Consider the following 25,934-nt stretch of genomic DNA (forward strand, 5'->3'; position numbering starts at 1 on the left):
CCCGGGGGACCCCCAAGGTCGGGGGGGGGGGGGGGGTGGGGGCTCTGAGCACCCTGACCTAGATGTCCCTGCTCACTGCAGGGGAGTTGGAACAGATGGTCTTTAAAGGATCCTCACAACTCAAACGATTCTGATACTCTGGGAGGGCTGCTCACGGCAAGCCGGTGACACCTCCCCATGGAGACCAGGTCAGCGCACTCATTCCCCCGCACCGCCAGCCCAGCCCCAGCCCCAGCCCCCAGCCCCAACCCCAGCCCGGCAGCCGCCCCTTCCGCCGGCAGCCCCGCCTCCTCCTCCCGGCAGCCCCGGCCGGCATGGCGGCGCCCGGCGTTTAGCGGCGCACGTGTGATCCGCGCTGCGGGGTTCGGGCCGCCGCCATGAAGGGCAAATCCTCGACCCACAAGTCGGGAAACACGCACCGGGTGAGCGCCCGCCTCACTGGGCCGGGTGGCAGCCGGGGGTGGGTCGCTGGGTTTTCGTCTTTAGTCTTCATTTAGCTGCGGTGCTGCCGGGGAGGGGCGGAGGGCTCAGCAGGGCTGTGGGACGGCTCCCGAAGGGCTCCCGATCCTGCAGGGGAGGTGTCTCGCCGGGCAAACAGCACAAACATGTGTGCCCTTTTGTTTTACAGTTTCTTACCTTCTCGGAGCGCTTAAGTAATGTTAATATCGATATTATTCATCGGATTGACAGAACTGGGAGCAGTGCTGAGGTGAGAAGAGCGACAGCAGTCATTTTTCCACACATCACCACACAAGTAGACACACTCCCTGAAAGATACACTTAAAATTTTCTTTTGGGAAGAATTTGAAAAAAAAAAAACCAAAAACCTCTTCCACGGGCTTCTTTCTAAAGTCTCATTTACTGTTTTGTTCCCTTCTTTTTTTGGAAGTGCTTCTCAGATTGACAGTGTCCCCCTGGTCACTTCGACATAGTGAGTAGGCCTATGGGTGACCATCAGCAATCCTAGGTCCTGTCCTGCGGAGACTTAAGGATGCTGAGTAGTTGCAGTGCTCACGGAGGAGTTGGACTAGATGGCCTTTAAAGGTGCCTTCTAACTCTTTATAGATCATAAAAAAGATCATCTGTGTGTCCTCCAGATCATCACTGTGAATACAGTGCTTTCAACTTATTGTCTATTGGGTTGTTTTTCTAAGCTTCCCACTGAATAGCTGTGAGGATGCCAAAATAAATCCCGAAGCATTTTTTTGTACTGGGTAGCTATGGTTCAGCATCATAGGTTATCAAGTCTAGTCAACAGAAGTCTAAAAAGCAATTATGTAAACAAGTCTAGTCACCAGAAGATATTTTAAAAGGTTTTTTAAATGTAGAAACGAAAGTCTTATTTTCAGACAAATCCCGTAACGCCCTCTGGAAGGAACTCATCGAGATTCCTTAAAATATTCTTAAAATGTTTGAATTGCTTGGCAGTTCTTTTCACTGGAACCTGTCATCTCTATGGGCTACATCCGTAAGAACTGGTGAACTGTTATTTTGTCTTTATTTTGACAGGAGGTTGAAACCTACTTTTTTGAAGGACTACAGAAATGGAGGGAACTGAACCTCACTCAGCATTTTGGTACTTCATTTTTATTTGTTGATATTTTCTGCCTGTTCTAGACTGTTAGAATACATTTCTTCTGCATTCAGAGCAGACTGAGAAAGTTTCTGTAGATTGGGCATTGGAGAGCCATTATTTTTGACATCCTGCTTGTTCACTGAACTATAGTCTTCATGATTTCTCTTTCATGTTTTGAACAGTGCAATTCTACAAAGAAGTGGCCAACAAATGCCAGTCCTTCAACCAGCTGGTCTATTACCAGAATATTATTGTGCAGAGCTTGAAGACACATTTGCAAGTCAAAGGCAGTCTTGCTTATCAACCATTGTTGGAGTAAGTATATGGTGATCAATCATAGAATCATTCAAGTTGAGAAAGACCTCTAAGATCTTCTAGTCCAACCATCAAGCTATCACCACCATGCCCACTAACCATATACCTCAGTGTCACATTCACATATTTCTTGAACACCTCCAGGGGCAGTGACTCCACCGCCTCCCTGGGCAGCCTTTCCAAGCACTTGACCACTGTTTTGGTGAATAAGTCTTCCTTAATATCCAACCTGAACCTCCCCTGGTGTGACTTAAAGCCGTTATCTCTTATCGTATCGCTGTTACCTGGGAGAAGAGATTAACCCCACCTCACTGTCAGCTCCTTTCAGGGCACTGAAGAGAGCGATAAGGTCTCCCCGAGCCTACTCCAGTCTAAATGATCTCAGCTTCCTCAGCCGCACCCCATCAGACTTGTGCTCCAGACCCCTCAGCTCCTCTGCCCTTCTCTGGACACGCTCCAGGGCCTCAATATCTTTCTTGTAGTGAAGGGGCCCAGAACTGAGCACAGCACTTGAGGTGCAGCCTCACCAGTGCGTAGTACAGAGGGACGATCACCTCCCTGCTCCTGCTGGCTGCACTATTTCTGATACAAGCTGTGATGCCCTTAGCTCATGTTCAGTCAGCTGACACCCCCAGTCCCTTTTCTGCCGAGCAGCTGTCCCCAAGCCTCTCCCCCAAACCTGTAGCACTGACTAGGGTTGTTGTGACTGAAGTGCAGGACCTAGCGCTTGGTCTTGTCGAACTTTATACAACTGGATTCAGCCCATTGACCCAACCTATCCAGATCCGTCTGTAGGGTGTTCCTAACCTCACTTCCTCCCAATTTGGTGTCATCTGCAAATTTAGGGTGCACTCAATCCCCCATCCAGATTGTTAATAAAGACATTAAATAGGATGAACAGCAATATTGATCCCTGAGGAGTGCTGCTAGTGACCGTTCTCCAGCTGAATGTAGTTAGAAGCCTGCCAGTATTACAAATATTCCCAAGTCTGTTCTGAGTATTCTTTTTATTTTTTGTACATGAGGAAAGAAATACGAGGTACTCAAAGTGGTCATATTTCCCTGATAGTGCTTTACGATCCTAGGTCTTAAAAAAAAAAAACAACAAAAAAAAAACCAAGGAGTGTTTACAGAGTGTCTGACAGCAAATTAATGTGCTTTGGTTTATGTTGATCATTTATGTTTGGTTGATCCATTTTTGTTCTTGTTTAATGTTACCTGCTTAAATTATTTTAAAAATGTTGCCATCCACAGCTGCTCGCAGGTAAGAAGCGAGAGTAATGTTGTTTGTCCAGAGAAATTGTGCTCATCTGCAAGCAGTGCTTGGCTAGCTTTTTATTGATTTAAAAATATATATATACTAACACTGATATATTTTTTTGAAACACAGTCTAGTGGTGCAACTGGCTCGAGATCTCCAGGCTGATTTCTATCCTCACTTCCATGACTTCTTTGTGGCCATCACCAAGTTGCTGGATACCCAGGACACAGAGCTGCTGGAATGGGCTTTTACCTCTCTTTCCTATCTCTACAAGTACTTGTGGAGATTGATGGTGAAGGACATAAGCAACATATATAGGTAAAAGTTGTTGTTAATGTCTGTGTTGATTGGCATTTATTAAATGTTACAGGAATGCAAGTGCCATACAGATATATGGTTTAATGCTTTAGTATACTTGTTAGCCTGCTTTCTCTGCTTTCTGGGACAGACTGTGAGCCTTGTTGTCATATGCAGCTCCTTTGAGATCCTCCTGACTTACATGGGGCACTGTATAGGAGGAGGAGTGTGCATTGATCTGCTGTGTTCAGCATTCTTCCTTCTTTTCTCCTGGTGTGTTGGATGCAGGTGGTGATAGGAGAGGAAGCAGCTACCTTGGCTGGTTAAACAATGCTCAGAGAGGCACTGGCAGCTTAGACAAGTGTAAATTCAACACAGGTCTCTTGAGTACCTGTTAAATACCTTGGTCTTATTTGTGTTGTTTCTGTCTTTTCCAATTGCAGGCACTTAGACATACAATGTTAAATGAATTCTTTTGAGTCTTTGATTTGTCCTGTTGCAGCATTTTGCCCTTTATGTTCTTGCTGTCTGTTTAGTGAGAGAGCAGACAGGCTGTGCTGTATGCTGTGAAACTTCTTGCCACAAGATTCTCGGCATGTAGAAGTTGAGCATAAGCTGAGAGGGAAATTGGCCAAGGTTGAGGGAATTTCCAAATGCACAGAAACCAATTCTGGCTTGAGAAGTCTCTGAAGTGCAGGTGGTTGAAGGCTGTTTTTGTACGTGCTTGCCCTCTTTAAATTTTTCCCAGACACCTGCTTCTGTCTGCTTCTAAAGACTGAATGCTGTGCTGGATGGACTGTGTTCTGACCCATGATGACTGCTTGCTCACTCTTAGGCTGTAGTGGTGGCAGCTCTCTTCTTTATGTCCTAGCCAGAGGGTCCACACTGCTTCCTACTAGTTTCAATTCAGAACAGATGGAGCAAAAGATGGGTTACAGATTTCCTCCCCAACCCAGCAAAAGCTGTCAGGCATATTGCAAAAACATCTGCTTCTCTGTGAATCTGAGGCATCACTCTCTACACTTAACATGTGCTGAGCCACTTCCAACTGTCACTGGTATTTACCAAAGAATTGCAAACACTTGTCATTCCTCTCAGTTGTGTTTTTGGAAAATCTACATGCACAGGAGAGCTTTTTGGCTCATTTGAAATACAAATGTGGCATATCAAGTAAATTTTGGTTTCACTGAGTGCTGCCGAGTGTGTCTATTGAAAGTCTTGATGCTGCGGTTAGATCTGTGTAGATCCAGAATTGTTACAGGTATCCAAGCTGCAGTTTAAGTTGCCTGGTGTTGTTATTTGATCTTCATACAGGGAGAGTGGGACAGAATGGCTTTAAGGAGGGTATCTGCTGTCCCTAGGAGGATGGATTCCTGGTGCTTGTAAAACGTGGCAATGTAAACTGAAAACATAATTTTTAAAACCAGTTGGTGGCAGTTCTTGCACAGCCTTTAAGACAGTTTATTACCGTGTTTCTTTTTAGCCTTTACAGTACCCTGCTGGCTCATCACAAACTTCACATCAGAAACTTTGCTGCTGAAAGTTTTGTCTTTTTAATGAGAAAGGTAAGTGAGGTGTTTGTACCTTGACACACTCTCCTTTTTCATGGCTTCAATGTATAATGAGTTTTCTATGAATGAGGGTTAACAAGGCCTGAACTGGCATTCTGCGTGTCCTGAGTTGTGATTTTGAGTGGGTGTTTTAAACACACTATGGCAAATAGAGGCCATAACACTCGGTTTTAAGAGCAGTTAAACCGAATGTTTGTAAACATTCATTTAGTTGTTTTCAGAAGTTGCTGAACTTCAGATCCTTAGGCACTGAGGGTTTAAAAATCTATGGGCAGAAATCCTTGCAGTATTCTCAGATGTCATTTTAGTTTTGGATGACTGGATTCTGCTTTCTACTGATGCGTGTCTCCTTCCACTCTGGAGCACTGACCTTTGTATTTCAGTTGGGACCAATTTAGCGGTGCGTTTATGCATGTGCTTAACTCTAAAATAGTAAGAATAACCAAAAGGACATATTTCAGCTGCAGTGGCCTCACCACGTCCTTGGTAGTTGCAAAAATGATGAGGTTGAACAGGTGTAGAAAGGCAGGACTTAAAAGTGCAGTGTGGTGCTGTGGAGCCATTGAATTGCCTCTGTCCGTCTCGTAGCTCAATAGAAGATGACTCTTTTTTTCCTCTTTGTGTTTTGTAGGTTTCTGATAAAAATGCCCTCTTCAACTTAATGTTCCGTGACCTGGGGGAGCACCCCAAGAAGGTGGAAGGTGTGGGACGGCTACTTTTTGAGATGTGCAAGGGTGTTCGAAACATGTTCCACTCTTGCACAGAGACGGTAAAGACAAGAGGAGAAGAAAGTTGGTTTAGTGGTGCTGCGATGGAGCACTCGGTGAAACCAATGAGTGCTGTCGTGTCCTTTCTCTGGATCCTTAGTGATAAACGTGCTGTTTGTAATTTAACAAGACCTGAAAGCCAAGTTCTAAAAATCTTTTTTTGAGATGGATTGTTTTTTAAGCATTGCTGTATGATATCGCTGTATATTGAAGCAATGCTGCTTGATAACACTATGCATGTTTTACACCCTCTAGGTGAATCTAGAAACAACTCAGATTTTAAGTGATAACCTAATTATTTTTTTAGCTAATCATTCTAGTGATAGTTGAGATCATTGGAATATAATAGTATCTTGCACTAACTGATTTTAGGATTTAGGGTTTTTTTTATTTATTTATTAGATGTATTTTCTGAGGACATGATATGCTCTTTCCCTGTACAGGCTCTAAAATTAATTCTGGTAAAGCTGGGGCCTGTTACTGAAGAGGAAATTGAACTACCATGGATAGCCATTGGAGAAGCCTTTGAGCAGATGATCAGATCAGCTGCAGTGCATGTACATAGGGAGCATTTTGACGTTGTGTTCAAGTGCCTGGAGGTATGCTTCTTTCCTTTTTTTTTTTTTTTTTTTTTCCTCCTCTGTTTGTAGGAGGCTGAAGAAAAGCTGTGCATACTTACCAAGAAAACTGTTTGTGCCCTGTTAGACCAGAACTGGGTTTTCTCTCCTTTGGAAACATTAACTTGAGTGTCGTATGTATGGAAAAAATGCCACCCTTTTTTGCAAATCCTTAGTGACCCAGGTGGCTGTGCTGCCATGTAAGCGGGAAGGAAACCACTGTGAATGAGACTTAGAGCTCAGTCCCACATCTGGGCAAGGAGTGTTTGTAGGATCTGCCTTGGCAGAGATGGGTATTGCAGGCCCCTTGCTGGGCTTTCCTTACATTCTGCTGAATCAGATCTACTGGTAGTTCCAAAGCAGCTTTGTAATGGTGAAGTGGAAGCTTCTTTCCCTCCAGTTCTTTTTACATCAAAGACTTGGGGTCTACTTGGAGAGCCAAGTTTAAGCCTCAGAGCCAAGTGCTGAAAGTCAGAGTGTGTGTCTTCTGTTTGTGCATTGCTGTGTTGCATCATGGTGGTTACACTCTGAGGTCTGAGGGAGTAGAGCTGAGTGCCATAGGCTGTGCTGGGTCAGGATGATGTAGAATGATAAGCAAAGGGTGTAGCGAGTGGCTTTTACTTGCCTGATCTCCATGTAGATGTTTTATTCCTAGGGGCTGGAATTTGCTAAGAGGGATTGAAACCTTTTGCAGATGACAGCATACGCTGTCAGCTTTGCTTCTCAGAAGGGTGAAATGGGAAATTGGAGGAAATGGTACATATGCAAACCTAATTTAGGGCAGTCCTTCTGGCACTGATAAATAATCCTATTTGTGTGGTACTTGGACCCATAACTACTCATAGTTTGAAATGGAAAAATAAATTAAACAGGGTCTGATCTGTTTTTTTTTGTTTTGTTTTGTTTTCTGAAGCATTTTCTTTTTCTTTTTTATTTAAACAGGAGTCACTCTTAAACTTGCAGAGCAAAATAACTAAGGCCAACTGCTGTATGGCTTCAGAGCAGATGGAAAGGGTTCTGCAAGCATATCTGATCCTAGTGGAATATGCAAATGGATCCAAAATCTCACATCCAGAAGAAGTCTGTCAGGTAAGGCAGTCCATCACGTTGCCTTGCCTGCCGGAGAAGTATTGATTGAACCTGGAAGAGAGATGGTCAGCTGAAGCACTCTGAAACATTCCTGCTGCAGCAACAGGCTTAGGATTTGTGTTACGTGAACAAAGAGATTTACGGGGAGTATTGCTACCTCTCCAGCTCCATGAGAATTTTCCTCTGTTATGTAATGCTGATGTAGTCTTCCTTTAAATAAGCAGGGGGAAAATTGAGATGCTGCTGCTAGAAACCATGCTGTACTGTAATTCTTGCTACTGTGAAAGAAAGCTAGGCACTCCCTGGCCTCATGCCTGTGGTAGAGCAGTTTCACCAGATTCACATGTGTATTTGACCCTGTGGATTCAGCTGCAGATTTCATGCCTTCAAACTTTGACAGGGCTGTTAGGATTCATTTTTGTGGGCTGAAGCTTACAACACTATATCCTCCTGCTCCAGGGACTGTCTAGGTCATTCAGACCAGACAATCCCTGTCTTATTACATGAATACCAGTTCTCTCTCTTTCATTTCAGGTTTTAATAAAAATGTTACAGACACCAGATCTCTTGTCATCTTGCTGCAAGATCCTGCTGAACACTATTTCTGCATTACTGCTGGCCGAGAATGTTCTCTTGCCTGACTCTTTGACTAAGGAAGCTATTGAAAAGGTAACAAAGGCTTATTACCAGAGAAATACCAGAGTCCAGGTTCCCTACAGCAGCCTGATTTCAGGATACTCCATTTCAGGCTGGGCAACAGACTACAAGGTTCCCTTTAGTTTTTTTGCACTGAAAAGGGAGAAACTGCCCAGTGCCTACAATAATGCCTGCTATGGTCTTGGGGCTCCTTGAGAGTCTTTCACAGACTGTCAGCGTGTTATAACAATGCTACTGTGGCAGACATACTTGCAATGAAAAACAGATCTTGCTTCAAACATTAGCAGCCTGTAGTAAAGAGAGAGAACAGAGAAGGAGCATGTTCTATCCTAGATAATGAGGCAAATCAGTGAGTTGGACTTGATTGAAAAAGTATGTTTTTCACTAAGTTGACAAACAGCATGGGTTAGGCTTGTGAGCAAGGTTCAGGCAAGTTTGATTCAGAAAGTACAGGGGTAGGCAAATTTTAGTATAACTGTTGCTCCTGAAACATTGACAGGATCAGTTGCATACATTCATATAGAGTACAGTGTAGCAGATTGGTCAGAGATGCTGCTATGGGGTGCTATGCTTCAGTTTTCCTGTTGCGGTATGTGATAATTTTGCAATTTACAGATGTAGGCCATGGTTGTACTGTGTAAGCAAAAATATGTATGGAAAATAAAGATGTCATGTGATTTGCAGTTGGAAAGTAAGGCTGTTGCAATTGTTTAGAGAAGATCATGTGGACTTCAGCGTTGGCTGTTGCTGAAAGTTCTGCCTGTGTATGGCGTGAGTCCAGTTCTGTTCAGGAGAGGTGATCCTTGAAACATTTGATTAAATTTGTGTGGGCTTCTGTTAATCTGAAGGAGGCTTAAAGCTGTCCTTATAATCTGAAGGGTCTGGGAAAGGAGTTCTGGATGCATATTTCTGTGTTGCACATCTCAGCATTGAAAAGCACTGATTCCATGTGCAAACAGGGCCTGTTTCCATCTTGTTTCCTTCAGAAGCATATGGATTGGCTCCCCTCCCCATGAAGTGGAAAACTTTTTCTGCAGCCAACTATGGTGGAGTCATATACTAGGGTGTACACAGCAAGAATGCTGAGTTGAAAGACCTTTTGGGCCTGAGCTTCTTTCTAATGGTTATAGTGTGTCTATGCTGCAGTCAGAGAACTTTCAGCCTACATTTTCCACGTTGTTTTAAAGAGATAGCTGAGCTGTCTTTGCACAGAACCAGCTTGGACTTGACAGGGTTTATTACAAGGGTTCTACTGCTTGTATACCCGAGCTGCCACTGGAAACCGTGTTGCTGTGTGTGGCTGCCTTAAAAACTCTGCTAGCTGTGAACAGAAAGCCAGGCTGGGTGTCTCAGAGCTTAAAGTGTGGTTGATTTACAAACCAGAAAAAATGCCCTATGGATAACAGAAACTTAAGTATAGGATGTCTCTTCTTAATGTGTTCCTGTCAACTTTTCATTTACGTCTTGCAGGTATTTGGAAGTGGATTTGAATTGTGCGTTCTTCTGGAATTCTCTGAAGCGATGTTCACAATGAAGCAATTTGAGAGGGTAAGTGGAAGCTCTTGTGCATTTTGTTTCTTTTTTTTGTTGTTGTTGCCAAAAGGAGTGTAAGATGCTATTGTGATGAGGACACCTGAACAGGAAAGACCTTCTACAACTAGAAAATTCATAGTGTATTTATTTGCCTTGTATGATGAATCACTTATCTGTATTGACATGATGTTTAAATAAACTTTTAGTGTGATCTGGTAAGAAAGGAAGAGGTTTTACTTATGCCATTGTGTTAGAATTTGGTGCTCGGGGTTGAAGAGGCTATCTGTGTTCACAAAGAGAATCTTACCTGTTCAGAAGTAAAGATGTGGGATTGTTTGAGACAGGATGAGGAGAGGGTAAGTGGAAATGAAGAATAAGGGATATCTGATAGATCAAGTCTGTAACTGGTGGTCTGGGAGGAGTGAGATAAATTAAAGGGAGTGGGATCTGAAAGCAGAGTTGAGCATCTGGAAGATACTGACGACTGATTTTCTTGGGAGCTGACTGAGTTTTTACATCAAACTGCTGTCCTGTCTCAGGTAACAGGAGGTCTATGTGCTGATGACTTGGAGCACCAGAACTGATGAGAAGTCTGGTGCTTTGGTAGCTCATTCGTGCTTGGCTTCCCCTGTAGCTGGTGTCATGTGCCCTTGTGGTTTTGATGCCAGTTACAAAGACGTTACTAAACTTTGATTATTCTTTTTCCCCTTCAGCACTTTCTTCCATGCTTTCTGAAGTACATTGAGCATTGCTTCTCTGGCACAGATGCACTTAGAAAGGATCAGGCAGCAGCAATTCTGGCTAAACTCATTCTGGTGAAAGCAGAGCCTCCTACCGTTGGTTCAATGGCATTTGAAAAGTATCCTCTTGTTTTCACCGAATCATCATCCATCAGGTGAGACTTCTCAGGTTTAGCAAACACTGCGTGTGTCTGCATGGCTGCAGGCCTGAAGGTCTGCAAGGCAATAAAGTGGGATCCCATTTTCCTTTCTGAGATGATTTAAGAAGAGATAATACTCTGGAAAGGATATCACACATCAAGACTAACCTTCTGTCTGTGCCTCATCTTTCTTTCATTTATGCATACGTCTTCTCCAGGAGCTTGCTGGAAGCAGTGCTGTAGGCTTACCATAGAGCACAGCTGGGTACCATTGTGCATATATTTAATCCAGATAGAGCAGTATGCTGGCACAGCTTGACTGCTTGTGGTTGCAGAACTAAGATGGCTACAGCAAGGTATTTGCTTTCCCACTGGAACCACTTTGGAAAGTTTTGAGTGACTGCAGTCAAGCACTGAATGACCATTTCTAGTCTTATGATGATGACTGTTAATGATCACTCTAGCTTAAAACTTGCCTGCTGAGAGTGGTGACTGATACTGACTTTTATGTAAGATTTTATCTCTCCGAAAAGCAGTTCATTCAGTGGGTTTCCTTCTGTTTTTACTGAGTGGAGGTATCAAGGTTTAGGGAACAGAAGGCTGTGAGTCAAAAATTAAAAAAAAAAAAAAAGAGCAAAAAATTCAAATTTTCTCTTACATTTTTTCTGTAGATTTTTCTGGATTTTCAGTGATACGGAGTACATCGCTGAGAGGATGTTGCTCCTGTAGTGTCAGCGTCTGAACTAAACTTCCTTTGCTGCAGATTAAATCCATTGTTGCTTATCTGCATGAAACACACAGAACAGATTATTTCATCCTCTTTGCATCCAGCTTTTACAAATAACAGACTTTGATCATCAGAAACATCAGAAATCATTTCTGTGGACCAGCAATCCTAATTCCTTGAGGTTTATCTCATAAATTTTATTTATTAAACCTCTAATCATTATTTATGATATGTTTTGTTAGGTGCTTGCTTTCTTGAAGGGTGGAGCTCATGGAGCTTTCCAGCTGTGGTTTTGCAAGTGCTGAGTGGAATGGGAAGGTTGCTTTCTGTGAGGTGTAAAGGACTCCTGTTTATATGTTCCAGTACGGTGTCAGCTCTTTGTGTCTGAAGATACGGCTTTGAATCTGGGCTCAACCTGTGATTCCTTATAAGTCACCGAACTGTTAGCTAGCAGGTTATTTTCTGTCTTCCGTCAGTCTTTGCTAGTATCTGGGTTGTTAATCAATAAGAATAACTGAATCCCAGAGACGACTCTCACCTTAGCTTCTCACCTTAGTTGTGAGGATGTCCAGCTGAGAACTAGTCTCCTTCCTTCTAGAAAGGCTTTTAAAATTTAAAATAAAGACCTGAATTTATTGCATGGGAAACACGGGACATTTCTATCACGGGAGAAAAAGGAACCATCTCTGATGTGCAGGGGGTTTAGTGGGTTGCTAAAAAGATTTGATTTTATTTCTAGCTCTAATACAAGACAACAAACAAGTAGAAGACAAGGAGGAAGGGCAGAAGTACCAGTGCTCGATCATGTGCTGTCTCTAATCCAATTACCAGAGAATGAAGACATCACTGATCTTTCACAGCCTTGGGTTGCCTTGGTTGTACTGCCACATATTAGGTAAGGGATACTTTAGCATGCTATTGCGGTGTATTCTCTAGTACTATCTACTTTGCCATCTATCAAAAGTCAGTTTACTAAGGTAAGCTCAAGAGTTAACTAACCCTAGTTTGGGTAAACTGAGGTAAGAAGGCGGGAAAAAAAAAAGCTGTGTGGAAATACTGGGTCAGTGGTAAAGTCAGGAGTGGGATTTCAGTTTCTTGGTTACGTGCTCCTTTAAATTTAGTACACTAGCATGTGGAGTTGTTCCTGACACGTTTTGGTTATTGTTTTTTAAGCACCATCCTTTCTAGACAGCAGCATTTTCAATAATTATTATATTCTTGTATGACAGAAGGAGTTGGAAAAAGGCTGCTCTTCTGCAGCTTAAATTGTGACTCAGAAATAGCAAATATGGTTTGCTATTTATTGATTTCAGACTTGGGATAACCTCTCTGTAATGTAACATGAGATAGATGTGAAAAGAAGTATTTGTACGTGCCTGGGTGTGAGTGTTAACACAGAGATAAAAGGCTTCCCATTTATTTTGAGCAGACCAATGGACAAAGAAATGATCCTGCCCTGTGTGACAAGTTTTATAGATTCTCTGTTCACAGCCATTGACAAAGGAAGCCTCTGCAAAGGTCAGTTACTGTTAGTTCCTGTTCATTTGCTTTCTGTTGAGACACAAAAGGGGGAATAAAAAAAGTAGTTTTGCTGGTGACACAAAACATGAAAATGAATAGCAGTAGCATTGTATCCAAATGTACTGAGCAATAAAACTAGAAGAGCGAGGCTTGTGGGGAACACCCTCCAGGAAACAATTCTGCAGTTATTGCTGGTAGTCATAATGAAGTGGCAGATGTTCCACAAAGTGGGGGGCAGACTGTCCAAACTGAGGCCTGATCAAGATAATTGAGAAGGAAAAGTCATATAAAAGAGGGTGGAAAGCCTTCCGAACCAGGTCCAGGCTGAAGCAGTCAAGTGGAGGACAGACTATTGACTGGCAAGCGCCAATTACACTGTTCTAAACCTATAGCTCAAATTCTGGGACCTTACCATCTGTGACAGCACCAATAATAAAATGATGTATATTCCCTCCAGGCATGGGTGGTCACGGGGACCCTGCTGATTGTCTTCTATCACTGGCCAGAAAAACAAAAATCTTTTAGCTTAGTTTGCATGGTACAGGGCATTTGTTACTCAAAGAGATTTCAAGCGTTTGGCTTTGTGACAAAGTATGAGCAAGTACTGGAATGCCCCAGGTTCAGTGTTTTTTCTTCCGTGGGTTGAAAGGGCTTATGTAGAGCCTGGCCTTTCTTTCTTTTGTAATCTCTTTATTAACACTGCTGATTATATCTGCCAACTGGTTCTGTTGCTTTTTCCTTTCCAGTGTTTGTCAAGCTTGGTCCTTTTTATTTAGCTTTCTTCCATCCTGTTTACAGGTTTTGCATGGTTTCGTGATTATGTGACTGGTAATTACTTACTCTAGAAAGGGATTACCCATGCCTTTTTGTGAATGGCATTCTTGGTGGCAGCATTAGCAGCTCTGTACTAGCTCTGAGTGTGCCCAAGAAGAGGCATGTTGCCATTTCCTCCTTTGCTGCTAAAGAAAGGATAACACATGCAGTGTCAGTCCTATGTTTGTTTCTTCTGTTGCCCTATACTACACTTCCTTACCTTCCTTCCAAACTGATATTCCTGGGCACTTTGTTCATCTTTTGCATTATCTTCAGCTTCATGATCTCTACAACTCCCTCACCTTCTTCTAGGACTCCACTCTCCTCTCACTGCCTGTGCAAGGCGCACCCAGCCCTGTGTTCTCTGTTAGGTCTGCCTGGCCTCTAGCCTGAGGCAGTGTGCAATTCCCAGAGCCAGGTGGTTTTCTACAGTTGGCTTGGGAGTGCAGAAAAGCAAGTTTAGAAGCTGGGATAAAGCTCAGGAAGAGGCAAATAAGGTAATTTTTTTTTTTTTCAACAACCCACTTGTCAACTTTAAGCTGGCAGGGAGTGGAATTGCCCTTCCCCTTCTTGCCTGGAAGGGCTTTGAATGGCCCATACTGTTGGGAAGCTCTCTATCCCTAGAGGAGGCTGGAGGTTTATGAAGGGGCTGGTGGTGTTGTAACAATATTCGGTAAACCCAATGTCCGTTCACTAACAGGAATTCAGCCTTTAAGTGTACGGGACAGCTTTGAAGATCTCACACAGGGCCTGGAGCACCTCCTGCGCTCCTTTTGCACTGACCATGGTGCCTCCAGGGCTGTTTCTCATTGTTCACTCCTCTCTCCTAGCTGCTGTTGCAGAGCAGTTTTCCCCTTCCTTAAATCTGCAGCGGAGCTCTGTTGGAGCAGCTGGAGCTGGCTCTGCTCACCAGAGCCCTCCTTGCAGCCCCCCCAGCACCCAAACTTAGCCATATAAGACCAATACAGCCTTTGAAGCATAAAGCCAAGGCTCCTGTGACAGTGCTTACTTAGCTCCAGACCTCATCTCTGTGTATACATAGGTGTGATGGAGGCAGATGCAAACTGGGAGCTGCTCACAGCTTTCAACAGTGGCTTCCCAGAGTAGACATTTATTTTGCTAGCCAGAGAAACTTTTCCTTTATGGGTTATAAGTGTTAGAAAATACATATATCAGTTCTGGGATCCATGTGTTACTCTATTTCTGTGACTCTAGCTATTTCAGGAAGGGCAATCGCCATGCAAGCACAAGTCATTGAGACCTGAGTAAATACACAGACTGTTCTTGTTCTCTCTGCTCCAGGAAGCCTGTTCGTGGCCTGCCAAGCTGTAAGTACTCTTCTCAGTTTGACAGAGTCTTCTGAAATACTCCATTTGTTGCCTGTGGAGCGTGTCAAGAACTTGGTGACGTAAGTAAGCTCTGCCTGTTCCATGATTCTCAGAGATTTTCCTTCATATGGCAAAGAGATGACTTGCCTTACATGTAGAAGCATGTTAATGCCTTTTTGTGAGTTGTCTGTTCTGTAACCCTAGCATGTTGCTTCAGTATTGTGGTTATTTAAGGTAGCAATGTTGTAGGCACTATTTAGAGAATTGTATAGGTATAATACCTGTTCAGTGGTATTTTCTCTGCAAACCCAAGCTTTCTTAGCCAGCTACAGGATAGTGTGTTAAATATGTTGCTTCTAGTTTTTCTAGAGCACTACACCTAGTAACGGTGTCTTACATTATAGTAATAAAATAGACAGTAACAATGCATTGAGTTGCGTCAAAAGCTTGAGATTCAGCAGTCTGCTGGCAGTGTTGGGATTCCATTGTGTCCTTACATATTCACATGTATGTTTGCTTCACAGTGGTCAGTTTTATTTATTTTGTATACTCGGTTTTATTTATTACAATTCCCTTCTACTTAAAATTAACACACAGTACTGAATGGCTGGAGAGATTGAGGGAGACTGTTGATCTCTCTCCAGAAAATCCTGCTGAACTTGTCATCTCCCGTCATTGCTCTGCTTAGAGCATCTCCAAGTCTTTGGTTGCTTGAGCTTCAAAACATCCTGCTTAGATAGGAAACCATGCTGCCCATGTCTGGGGCATGATGGAGGCAAAACAATTTGCCCAGATAAAGCAGGAAGTCTTGGCAAGAAGCTTCACTGTAGTGCTTTTGTACCAGCTTTGTGCTGGGAGTGTAAATCTCACTTGCAGCAAGGGTTGTTGGGTGGCAGAAGGAGGTTTCCATGTGAGCAGGCAAGATTCCTGCTGGCAGTAGAACTAATGTCCCACCTAGGCCTGTATTGTTTCTTTCCTATAGCAGTGGATCACTAACCAGGCACCTAGGCAGCGTCAGCGGGTTCGTTTTCAGAAGCTGTCTGTATGTGGGTCCAGCTGGCTAGCCCCAGCTTCATAGGCCCCATTAGTACAAAGGGGGGAATCTCATACCTCTCAGGCTGCTACAGGTACCGTCTTTGAGGCTGTGTGCCAGTGTGTTGGTGAATTCTGACTTCACCAGCCTGAAATCCCTTCATGCTGTTATTGTCACTACTGCCTTGTTTTCAAATATCTGTATTGTTGCAGTGCTCTCTGTATGCTAAATAAAGCACTCTCTTGTTCTAGCACTTTCCCTTCAGATCCATCAGCATTGCTGCTAGCCGATCTCTATTACACAAGACTGGCTTTGTGTGGCTGCCAGGAACCACTTTCCCAAGGGAACCTAATGGACTTGTTTGAGAAGTTGCACCCTAATATCTCCACTGGTATTTCTAAGGTAATCTGCCTTTTTTTTTTTTTTTTTACTAGATGGTTTGTATTTTACAAAGCAATTTAAGTAAGCTAGGTTAAATGAGAAAGACTGAAAGGAGAAACGTGAGACTGTAAAGGAATTGCTTCTGTTACATTTGTTTAGATCTGTGACCATTTCTGAGAGGCTACCACAGGGCATGAGTTTCCATAAGTTAACTTTTATCCCTGGGAGGCTTGCTTCTTCCCTAGAGGTGAAAGCATATCAGAAGTCTACTGTATTCATTCTGAGTTGCCTGCTAGAGGAGCTCATCCGTTCCTCAGCTTTGCAAGGAGCCTGGTGAAATCAAGATCCTGTGCAAGACATTAACCTCTGTGTAACTGTATGTGTGTCTGTATATGTAGCCTGCATTCTCCTGTGTGCTTCTGACATATGTTTCCACTTCGTACAGGTCCGACTCCTAACTGTCCGTATTCTAAACCATTTTGAGAGTCCGCCTTCTACAGTGATTGAGGTAGGGCTAAAACTTCTCATTTAACATTTTGAATCAATCTGATTTTGATGACTGTGAACTGTTTCCTGCCTTGCAGAAGCAGAATGTGTTTGTGGCCAAGGCTGTGCTCTGGTTTTGTGCTTTCACATTCCTGTTTTATCTTTTTATCCCTCTGCCCTCTAATGTTTTCACATGCGTGAGTTCTGATCCCAAAGTGATGAGAACTGGAACAAACCTCTTGACTTTGTTTTCTGGTTCAGAATAGCTCAGACTCTGTTTAGTTTTGTTGAGATACCTTTCAGTAAGAAGAGGATACTCCAACAAAATGTGTGTCACTTGTTTGTTCAGGGTGATGGCACAGGGGAGCTCCAGTCAGTATTTGCTATACTGCTCCAAGCAGAGCTTGTGCCAGCAACAGTGAATGATTACAGAGAGAAACTTCTCCATTTAAGGAAACTGAGATGTGATATGGTGCTGTCTTCAATACCAAGTGGATCTTTGCAGGAGGTGAGTAGTTTTTGTCGGTTGGCATATTTTTGGCATATGTCAGTTTCCCATATTCCAATACTTTTATTCCATTCCATGAGTTACAGAGTTTTTAATGAGTCCATCAAGAATGAATTAGATTCCAGGTCATAGCTCTCATTTGTCCTTGAGACTATTGTGTTTTCTTGGGCAATGGTGGTATCTAGATAAATGGCCCACAGACAGTTTAATCAGTTTTTGTTATTATGGAAAGGAGGGCAACTCATTCCAGGGAGAAGTGAATTGTCAGCAAATGTAAAATTGTGACCTTGCCATAAACTCAGCATGAGTCAACATTAGTAGGATTCGTACTGGCCATTGGCCAACGTAGCTTCTGGATCCTGCTGCAGGGTGAAACTCTTGTCTTCCATCTGGCTATTGCATCTCCTGTATGGCTGAGCAAAAGGAGCTCTCACCTCTCACCTTCTAGATGCTGGAAGGGTCATATTTCTACTAGTAAAACGTTCATGGAGGGGGGGATGGGAGGATTTTTTTATTATTTTTTATGGCTGTTGTAGTACTTTATTTATTTATTGCCTTGACTTGTGAACTCCTCAGAGGAGGGGTTGGTCCAACTGCATTTAGCACTGCTGTGCAGAACTGGTTTTTGCACATTCATGTTATGTAGATGTGGGGACTAGATCTCAATGCAGCTTAAAGTAAATGGGATCTACAAATTTCATCATGTAGCTAGCTATGAGACAAAAAATGATGCGTGTGACTTGATTCATTACAAGTAGTACTTCTGAGAATTTCTTAGATCAAGTTTCTTCTTGGAGAAGAGGAAAGGTTAGAGAAGGTTTGTTGGTCTTTAATTATTTTTAACTTCTCAATAAGGTGGTTTTATGTCATTCTAGGTGCCTCTACGGTATTTACTGGGAATGCTTTATATTAACTTCAGCCCTCTCTGGGATCCTGTAATTGAACTCATAACGTGAGTATATGTGGCTGGATGCTGCAGTCTGTGGTTGTTTCACAGAACAATTCCTTCCATTGAAGGCTGAGGGCAATCTTATTGTGGTCTACAGCTTCCTCACTAGGGGGAGGTGCTGATTTCTTTTCTCTGGTGACAGCAACAGGGCCCGAGGGAATGGCAAGGAGCTGCTTCAGGGGAGGGCGGGGTTGGGTGTTAGGAAAAGGTTTTTCATTAGAGAGTGGTTGGGCCCTGGCACAGGTTCCCCAGGGCAGTGGTCACGGCCCCAGGCTGACACAGTTCAAGGAGCATCTGGACAACACTCTCAGACATATGGTCTGAGTTTTGAGAGGTCCTGTGTGGAGCCAGCAGTTGAAATTGATGCTCCTTTTGGGTCCCTTCCAGCTCAGGGTATTCTCTGATGTCTGTTCTGTGAACAAAAGCTGAGGTTAAAGTGTCTTATTTGGAGAGATTTGTGCGTGAGAGCCTTTGTGTGAAATCTTTCCAAATGGATTTGATCTCTCATTTTATAATCTATGTACCCTGTTAGTTTTTAACTTATTTTCTGATTTTTTTTCTCACTATTAAAAGGAACTTGCAACAAATATAGTTAAGCAGCATCGGAGTTTGAATCCAAGATAGCACAATTTGATTAATATTTCACAAGTGCTTAAGGAACAGAAAGCGCCTTTCAATTTCCACATCTCCTGACTTTTCTGTCTTTACTAGAAAACCTCTAAATTCTACTGAAGAGTAGGGAAGTCTTACCATAGAGTCAACTGAGCTGAGTACTGAAGTTATATCTCTGCTTTCAGCATGACGTTATCTCCTTTTTTTTTTTCTCTGTTGTATTATTACAAAGGATGGGATTTGCCCCCATCAAACTATTGAATTAATAAAATAATTTTAAACCAGCTCTTCTAAAGATATGTCTACACTAATTCTTCCTTTGGTTCTATATGATACTACTGTACAGAAGTCAGTGGAAAGCTCAAGAACATTTTTAGTCAATTTTGAGTTCATTTGAAGTCAGGGGATACAACCTGATTATTTTAATAATTGACTTTTGGGATCCATGAATGAGGGCAAGGAAGAGCTACAGCTGTATCCTGCAGATGTCCTATCTTCGGACACTCTCATTAAAGCTGTAATCAAAGCCTCTGATTGCATTAGCTATTAGCTTCCCTTGATGCATGGCTTTTTCTTTTTTCTTTTTAATTTCATGCTCTTATGTTTTGTTAGTTCTCATGCGAAGGAAATGGAGAATAAACAGTTCTGGAAGGTCTTTTATGAACATCTGGAGAGGGCTGCTGCCTATGCTGGTAAGTCTCAGCTCCTAAATGGTATTTTGACAGTAACCCAGCTAATTGTGAATGACAAATTTACAAGTGATGGAGGAATTCAGAACCAGATCTCTTGACTGCCGGTGTTGTGTCCAGGGTAGGACCGGAGAAGCTTGAGAAAGAACTGTGCCTCCTTTTGTCCTAAGTAGCAAGAAGTAGATAGAAATGTCCCTCATATGGGAGGAGTCCTATGTTGTGGAAACCCGTGCAACAACTTCAACTTCATCTCTGCTTAAGGCTGGCTTTTTCATCTTTCTACTACATAGATTGAGTGGAATGCCTGCAGACGCTATGCCTTTCCTGACTGTACTCTGTGTACTCTTGAGATATATCTATGAATGTATGGAATCTATGATTTCACAGTAGAGATGTGAGCATGCAGCCGTTTGTGGGTTTCTCTGTTATTCAAGAGAACTGAACTCATTTAAGCTGTCAGGGCTGTAAGACATCCTGGCGTACTTTCCTAAGCAATGTGGGCCTTTCAGGTCAGAGTTGAACACAGTTGTCTGAGCAGGTGCTTGGCATCAGGAGTCTTACTTTCACGATGAGGGGAAAGATCTCTTTCTGCTGACTTGAGTAACTTGAAGATATTTACTTCATAACATCTGTTTTATAGAAATGGAACTGCAGAATGAACTGGATGAACAGGAGGAAAGCATCAATGAAACTGAAAGCGAGAAGATCTCAGAAGGAGGGGTGGGCGCTGTCTTCCTGGAGCAGCTGGGGGCGAGAACAGACTGCAGTGAGCGGTTGGACCACACAAACTTCCGCTTTCTACTGTGGAAAGCATTGGAGAAGTTCCCAGAAAGAGTGGAGCCCAGGTCAAGGGAACTTTCCCCACTTCTTCTGAGGTTCATTAGGTAAGTACGTTTTATATTGGTTGGGGGGGAAGACACGTTGCTTTCAGTTGATTTTGGTGTTGCTGAGCTTTGAGTCACCAGCTAGTTCTTCATAGACCTTATTTCCTAAATGCATTCCTGATACGATGCCTGTTCCCAGCTAATGTAACTTTTTGATTGAAATGTGGATTCTGTTAGAGTGTGATGCGCATGGGGTAGATGTGATATCAAGGCAAGGAAGAGTTTCTAACACTCCTTTTCTATGATTAGAATGTCTGTGTTTTGCTTGCCTTCCTGGAAAAATAAACTGCACTGTGCTAAGTTAGTTTCCTGCATCTGCTCTCATACTCTCACGCTGCCGTACACACTGTTCCACTGCCCACTCTAGCAAATACAGCTCCCCTTTCCCTCCTCAAAGCCTCTTTATGGAATTCTCATAATTCAGTGGTTCCCTTCTCTTTTCCCCTTTCCGCCTGGTACCTCCAGTATTCTTTAGTGTATATGATCACTGCCTTACATCTCTGCAGCTTGTAGGCAAAGAAGCTCGTTCTTGATGAAATACACTCCTGGGGGAGTTTTTAGCCATACGGCATCCCAAAACACAGCAACATGAATGAGAATGCTGAACTGTGCAGTTTGTATTTGTTCTTGCCCTGAAACGCTGAAAAATGCTTTTTAATTCCTTTCTTTTTTAATGCAGAAATGAGTACTACCCAGCAGATTCATTAGTGGCTCCAACTCAGGATCTTAGAAAGAAGACTAGTGGTACAGTCACAGCAAAAGAAGTATCTGCTGAAGAAGTGAATGATGTTAATATGGAGGAGGAGGATGAGGAAGAAAAGGAAGAAGGAGAACCAATTACTGTGGGGCTTCCAAAAAAGAAAACAAGAAGAGCTGCTGCTAAGTAAGTATTTTTAGTTTTTTGTTCCTAGTGATTTCATGGAAAGGCAGATTCAGTGGTTCCTTCCAAGATAAAAGCTATGTGTAGGTATATTCATTTCTCTTCTTTTGCTTGCACTTTTTTTCAGTGGATTTTAAGAATTTTAAAGTCATAGACTCAGCTCGCACGTTACCATACAAAGGACCTGCTCAAGCTTTATCATTGTATCTTTATACCTGATAGGCTGTGGTTTTGTTATTCTGAGTGATGTGGTATTCTGAAGCCATTTTGAAGTACCTGTACTCTCTTAGCTTCTCTGTTTCCAACAGTTTGTATCTCTTGGTCTTTTAAAGCCATGGACATTGCCAAACACTTTAAAGAGTCAGACTATTCATTTAGGTATTTTTGATACTGGGATCCTGTCATTACCTACCTGTTAAATATCTTGGTCCCACTTGTCTTCTTGTGGATACAGATTGTTCTACTTTGGTTGCATTTGTTGGTACAAAGCTTCATGGCATTGTAATGTCACTGTTTTACAATACTGAATACTTAGAGGAAGTGGTTCTGTATGAATTCTTTATGATTTCTTTAGTGGAGTCTCTTTACGTTGACAGCATCTGTCAAATGTCCATTACAAGCACTTCATTCACATTTGTCTTCTGCCTGTTTTTGTTGTTGTTTTTGCAAAGAATGGTGCTTGTGATCACAGAGAACTTCAAAATGTCACCTTACGTGTTGGAACACCATGAGTATTTGAGATGTAACCTACATTGATGTGTAATCCCAGGTTCCTTACAGATGTTTCATTTTGTTCTCGGGTTCTGGCTTACATTTATAGATTAGCAGCAATAAAAATACAGTGACAGTTCAAGATTTTTATATATAAAAAAAACCCTTCCATCTCAGAATGTACTTAAGTAGAAACTTTAGCTCCTTGTAGTGGTAACAAGTCTATAAAAGATTTGCTGGGGACATGTTAATGAGTTCTGGAGTGTCCTCTCTGTGTCTGGGCCCTGGGCAGTTCATGCTGCCAGGTCTGTGCTGCTCTCCTGGGGCTCTCACTGACGATGGCTCAGCTCTGGCTGGTGCAGCAGGAGGACCCGTGGCTGCCCTGTGCTGTGCTCCATGTGGGGTTGCTGACCAGTGTTTGGCTCAGCTGAACATCTGGGGAGCTGAGTGTAAACCACTGTGGGTAGCCACTGAATGGGGACAGCCTCTGCCCACCCCGCAACACATGGGGTAGATGAAATCTTAAGTCTTCCTACCTCAGTCACCTCTCTCCTCTCCAGTAGGGCAGATTTGGGGGTGGTGAAGCCTCTTCTATAGGAGCTGCCTCCTGACTGTGCCTGCTGCATGGCATAAGTCCAGCACAGTCTTGTTGCTGTCCTTTGCAGGACAGCAGTCCTTTATGTTGGTGGGAGTTAAGACAGGTAAATAAAGAGGTAAGTCCAACTGTTTGATGTTCCAGACTGGGCTGGGAGAAAGAAGTAAGCTGCATCCTCACTGTTTGTATTCCTTTCACACCAAAGGCCAAGCCCATCCAGTGCTACTGAGGAAGTGGCCTTCTCTTTGCAAAGAGGTGACACCTAGGAGAAACTGCATAGGTGCGAGAGCAGGATACAACCTGCCATGTCTATAAAATGGAAACCTATGGTCTTGGGATCCTGTTGGGTTTTCCTTCTTGTTAATCAACTTTATAAAAAGTTCCCCAAATGTTTGTGGTAACCTGGGATTATTTTAGGCATGTAAAAAAAATAATTGTTTTCTTTTGTTTTACAGGCAACTAATAGCTCACTTACAAGTTTTCTCTAAGTTCTCCAATCCTCGTGCGTTATATCTGGAGCAGAAGTTAAATGCATTATATACCCAGGTACATGCTGGCATTTAGAATAATTGCTCATAGATGCACCCTTATCTTTTCTGAATTGAGTGCCTGCAGCTGTGAAAACCTGTTGTTTTCTGAACTCCGGCATGTTAGCCGGAAAAGGAGCTGTGCTTGAGCAAGCTTCATAGCAGACTTCAGTTGAAATGAGCCACTTAGCAGAGACCTGCTTTTGAAATAACTGGCTTAGTTTTCCAGAAGTGGCTTGTCTGAATGAATCTGGCAACAGAAAAACTAATGGGCCTCAGCAGTGTGGAAATGTGGCTGTAAGGAGAGCAGGAGGCGCAGCAGGATCTGGAAGAGGATTTGGAACTCGAAGTCTGGTGAAGAGCAGAATACAGTATTATATCAATAGATAGCATGCTCACTGTGAAGAACAGATCATTTTGCACCAGCTGTTCTTCCAAAATTGTTATAGACCTACAGCTATCAGCATTTTGCATTGTGGCTTTTGTGATACAAAATGTGTTAAATTCAGGATCTTCATCCTGTCTAGCCTTTGGAGAAGGGAAGTGTGGCAGTGGCCGTCATTATGGAAAAACAAACTTTTGTGGAAAGAGAGAGGAAATACAAATCTCTCTTGTGTGTGTCTGTCTTTTTACTTTGTTTGGTTCTAGGGGCTGGTGATGGCAGTCCTTTGGCTGGCATAGATATGTGCACTGGCAGGGCATAGTGTCATTATCAGTAAAATAGAAACTGAAGATAAACAGACATTAAGTGAAGAAGAAGCAAACAAGAATTAAAGAGTGGAGCCTAGATAATGCCTGTCTAACCAAGACTTTATTCTAACTTTGAATAAAAATCTTGGAAAAAATTAAAAATCTTGGAAACTTTGGAAAACAAATCTAAAAATGGCATGCACCATTAAGGGTGCATTTCATTAATTTTATTGTATTTTGTTTGTTCTAGATTTGTTCAGATGATTGGGTTTTGCTCTGATCCCAGTCTGTGTTCTCTGACAGTGCAGTCTGTGGGCTGTAGTACTATACTAAATGGTGTGAACCTACTGGTTCTCTGCTCTGGGTTCTTTCTGATTCTTGATTTGGTGTTGGAAGGTCCATTTGTTCTCAAACTTGCGAATCTCTGACAAGTATCAGCTCTGGTTCAGTCATCCTCAGAATTTTGTGCAGGAGCAGTTCATCCATGTGTATTCTTAGGAAAATATTGAGCAGATGTGTACAGGTGAAAGCAGTGTGTCAGCATATTTATTGTTATCACTGGTGTGTCCATCTGTCAAAAGAACATTGTGGCAAAGTGGCCTTTGATGACTCCAGCCCGTGCTGTTTGGTAGGAGACTGAAGAGATGATAAGGATGCAGCCTGGGGAAATGATCTGTATTTTGTAGTGCCTAGGCTATGAGGATTCATATTCTAGAGAGGGTGAATCTCAGCGAGGCCTTGCATATCAGGTCTGATGAGCATTTTGTGTTTGTCAAAAGAAAGACAGGTGTCTTGGGTTGATTTGAGTAGCCTGCTTTTTAATTTGGTCTTACCAGATGCACAACTGGGGCTGAAAACTCAAGCCGATGGTAGTCCAAAAGATCATTATGAAAAAACAATTATAACTAGGCTACTGGAGATGAGGAGCTGGGGCATAAGTATGTATGAACTGCCAGCAGTTACGTCTGCTTTTTATGAGTGACAGTTGTGTTTACTCTTCTTGGCGTTAGACTTGCAACACATGTTCTGCTTCTGTTTTGGCAGACTAATCCAAAACATGCTTGAGTTTGGAAGCTTTGGGTTGTTTCACTATTTTTGTTAGGCAATTCTGTCTTCTGGATACGATCTCATTTCCTTTCTTTTGTCACCTGCAGTTACTGTCCCATCAAGACCAGAATGTGCAGAGAATAGCTCTTGACTGTATCATGACATACAAGCATCCTCATCTACTACCATACAGGTAAAAACCTTTGTATTATTTTAGTATCAGTGAATGAGCCTGCTGTCATACGTCTGCTTGGAATCAGTTGCCTCAGATAGAGACATCCTTTCCTGTGTTTGTTGAAGAAACGTAAATTCCAATCTTAGCCAGTTGTATGTTTCCTACCTAAAACAGAAAATAAGGCCATAATGAAGTAGTATGTTAGTGTGTCTTTTTTGTTTACAGAAAAACAGCGATACTTTCATTTTGTCACAGAATAGTATGTGCTTAGCAGTTGCATCATTTTCAAAGAGGTCTTTTGTTGCAATGGCTTATAACCATTGAGTGAAATAGCAGCATAAAACTGTAATTGGTGATGGAATATTCTCTTCAGAACATGTCCGGAAGGCACTTGCTTACCTGATTAGTTTAAACTTGCTGACTTCTATAATATATATTTTTAAAAAGGGTGGGAACACGATATTTATTAATTTATATACAACATAGATAGGAAGGTAGAGATGGGTAGGGGGGTGTGTGAGTGCCTGTTTATTTTTACAGCCCCCACCTGCCCACAAATGATATTTATTACTCTCAGGGAGAACTTGCAAAGACTGCTGGAGGACAAGAGCTTTAAAGAAGAAATAGTCCATTTCAGTATTTCTGAGGAGAGCACGATCGTGAAAATGGAGCATCGACCACATCTTGTCCCTGTTCTTATGAGGTTTGTTACGAAGCGCTGGGATAAAGGTTTCATGTCGAAGTACTGTGAGCAGAGATGTAATGCTGCTGCTTCTCTTTTTAAACAGTTGAGATACATCTCAGGTTAATGGTAT

At 42.5% G+C, this 25,934-nt stretch overlaps 1 protein-coding gene across 2 annotated transcripts in view; it reads left to right on the plus strand.

The window, feature by feature from the left end:
• The window catches only part of UTP20 (UTP20, small subunit processome component), a 60,834-nt gene continuing 35,182 nt past the window's right edge, over positions 283–25,934 (plus strand). For both annotated transcript variants that reach the window (XM_021412365.1, XM_021412442.1), the window contains exons 1-25: positions 283–422; positions 629–709; positions 1,510–1,576; positions 1,759–1,891; positions 3,282–3,470; positions 4,933–5,014; positions 5,652–5,789; positions 6,231–6,386; positions 7,347–7,493; positions 8,028–8,162; positions 9,621–9,698; positions 10,397–10,578; positions 12,030–12,185; positions 12,720–12,808; positions 14,927–15,032; positions 16,237–16,387; positions 16,812–16,874; positions 17,202–17,360; positions 18,236–18,312; positions 19,534–19,613; positions 20,251–20,494; positions 21,174–21,377; positions 23,136–23,226; positions 25,052–25,137; positions 25,697–25,822. In XM_021412365.1, coding sequence (XP_021268040.1) covers positions 378–422; positions 629–709; positions 1,510–1,576; positions 1,759–1,891; positions 3,282–3,470; positions 4,933–5,014; positions 5,652–5,789; positions 6,231–6,386; positions 7,347–7,493; positions 8,028–8,162; positions 9,621–9,698; positions 10,397–10,578; positions 12,030–12,185; positions 12,720–12,808; positions 14,927–15,032; positions 16,237–16,387; positions 16,812–16,874; positions 17,202–17,360; positions 18,236–18,312; positions 19,534–19,613; positions 20,251–20,494; positions 21,174–21,377; positions 23,136–23,226; positions 25,052–25,137; positions 25,697–25,822 — 3,065 coding nt within the window. In that variant the 5' untranslated portion in view covers positions 283–377. The remainder of the gene's footprint in view (positions 423–628; positions 710–1,509; positions 1,577–1,758; positions 1,892–3,281; positions 3,471–4,932; positions 5,015–5,651; positions 5,790–6,230; positions 6,387–7,346; positions 7,494–8,027; positions 8,163–9,620; positions 9,699–10,396; positions 10,579–12,029; positions 12,186–12,719; positions 12,809–14,926; positions 15,033–16,236; positions 16,388–16,811; positions 16,875–17,201; positions 17,361–18,235; positions 18,313–19,533; positions 19,614–20,250; positions 20,495–21,173; positions 21,378–23,135; positions 23,227–25,051; positions 25,138–25,696; positions 25,823–25,934) is intronic.

This window comes from Numida meleagris, chromosome 1 (assembly GCF_002078875.1).
Source record: "Numida meleagris isolate 19003 breed g44 Domestic line chromosome 1, NumMel1.0, whole genome shotgun sequence".
Classification (NCBI taxonomy): domain Eukaryota; kingdom Metazoa; phylum Chordata; class Aves; order Galliformes; family Numididae; genus Numida; species Numida meleagris.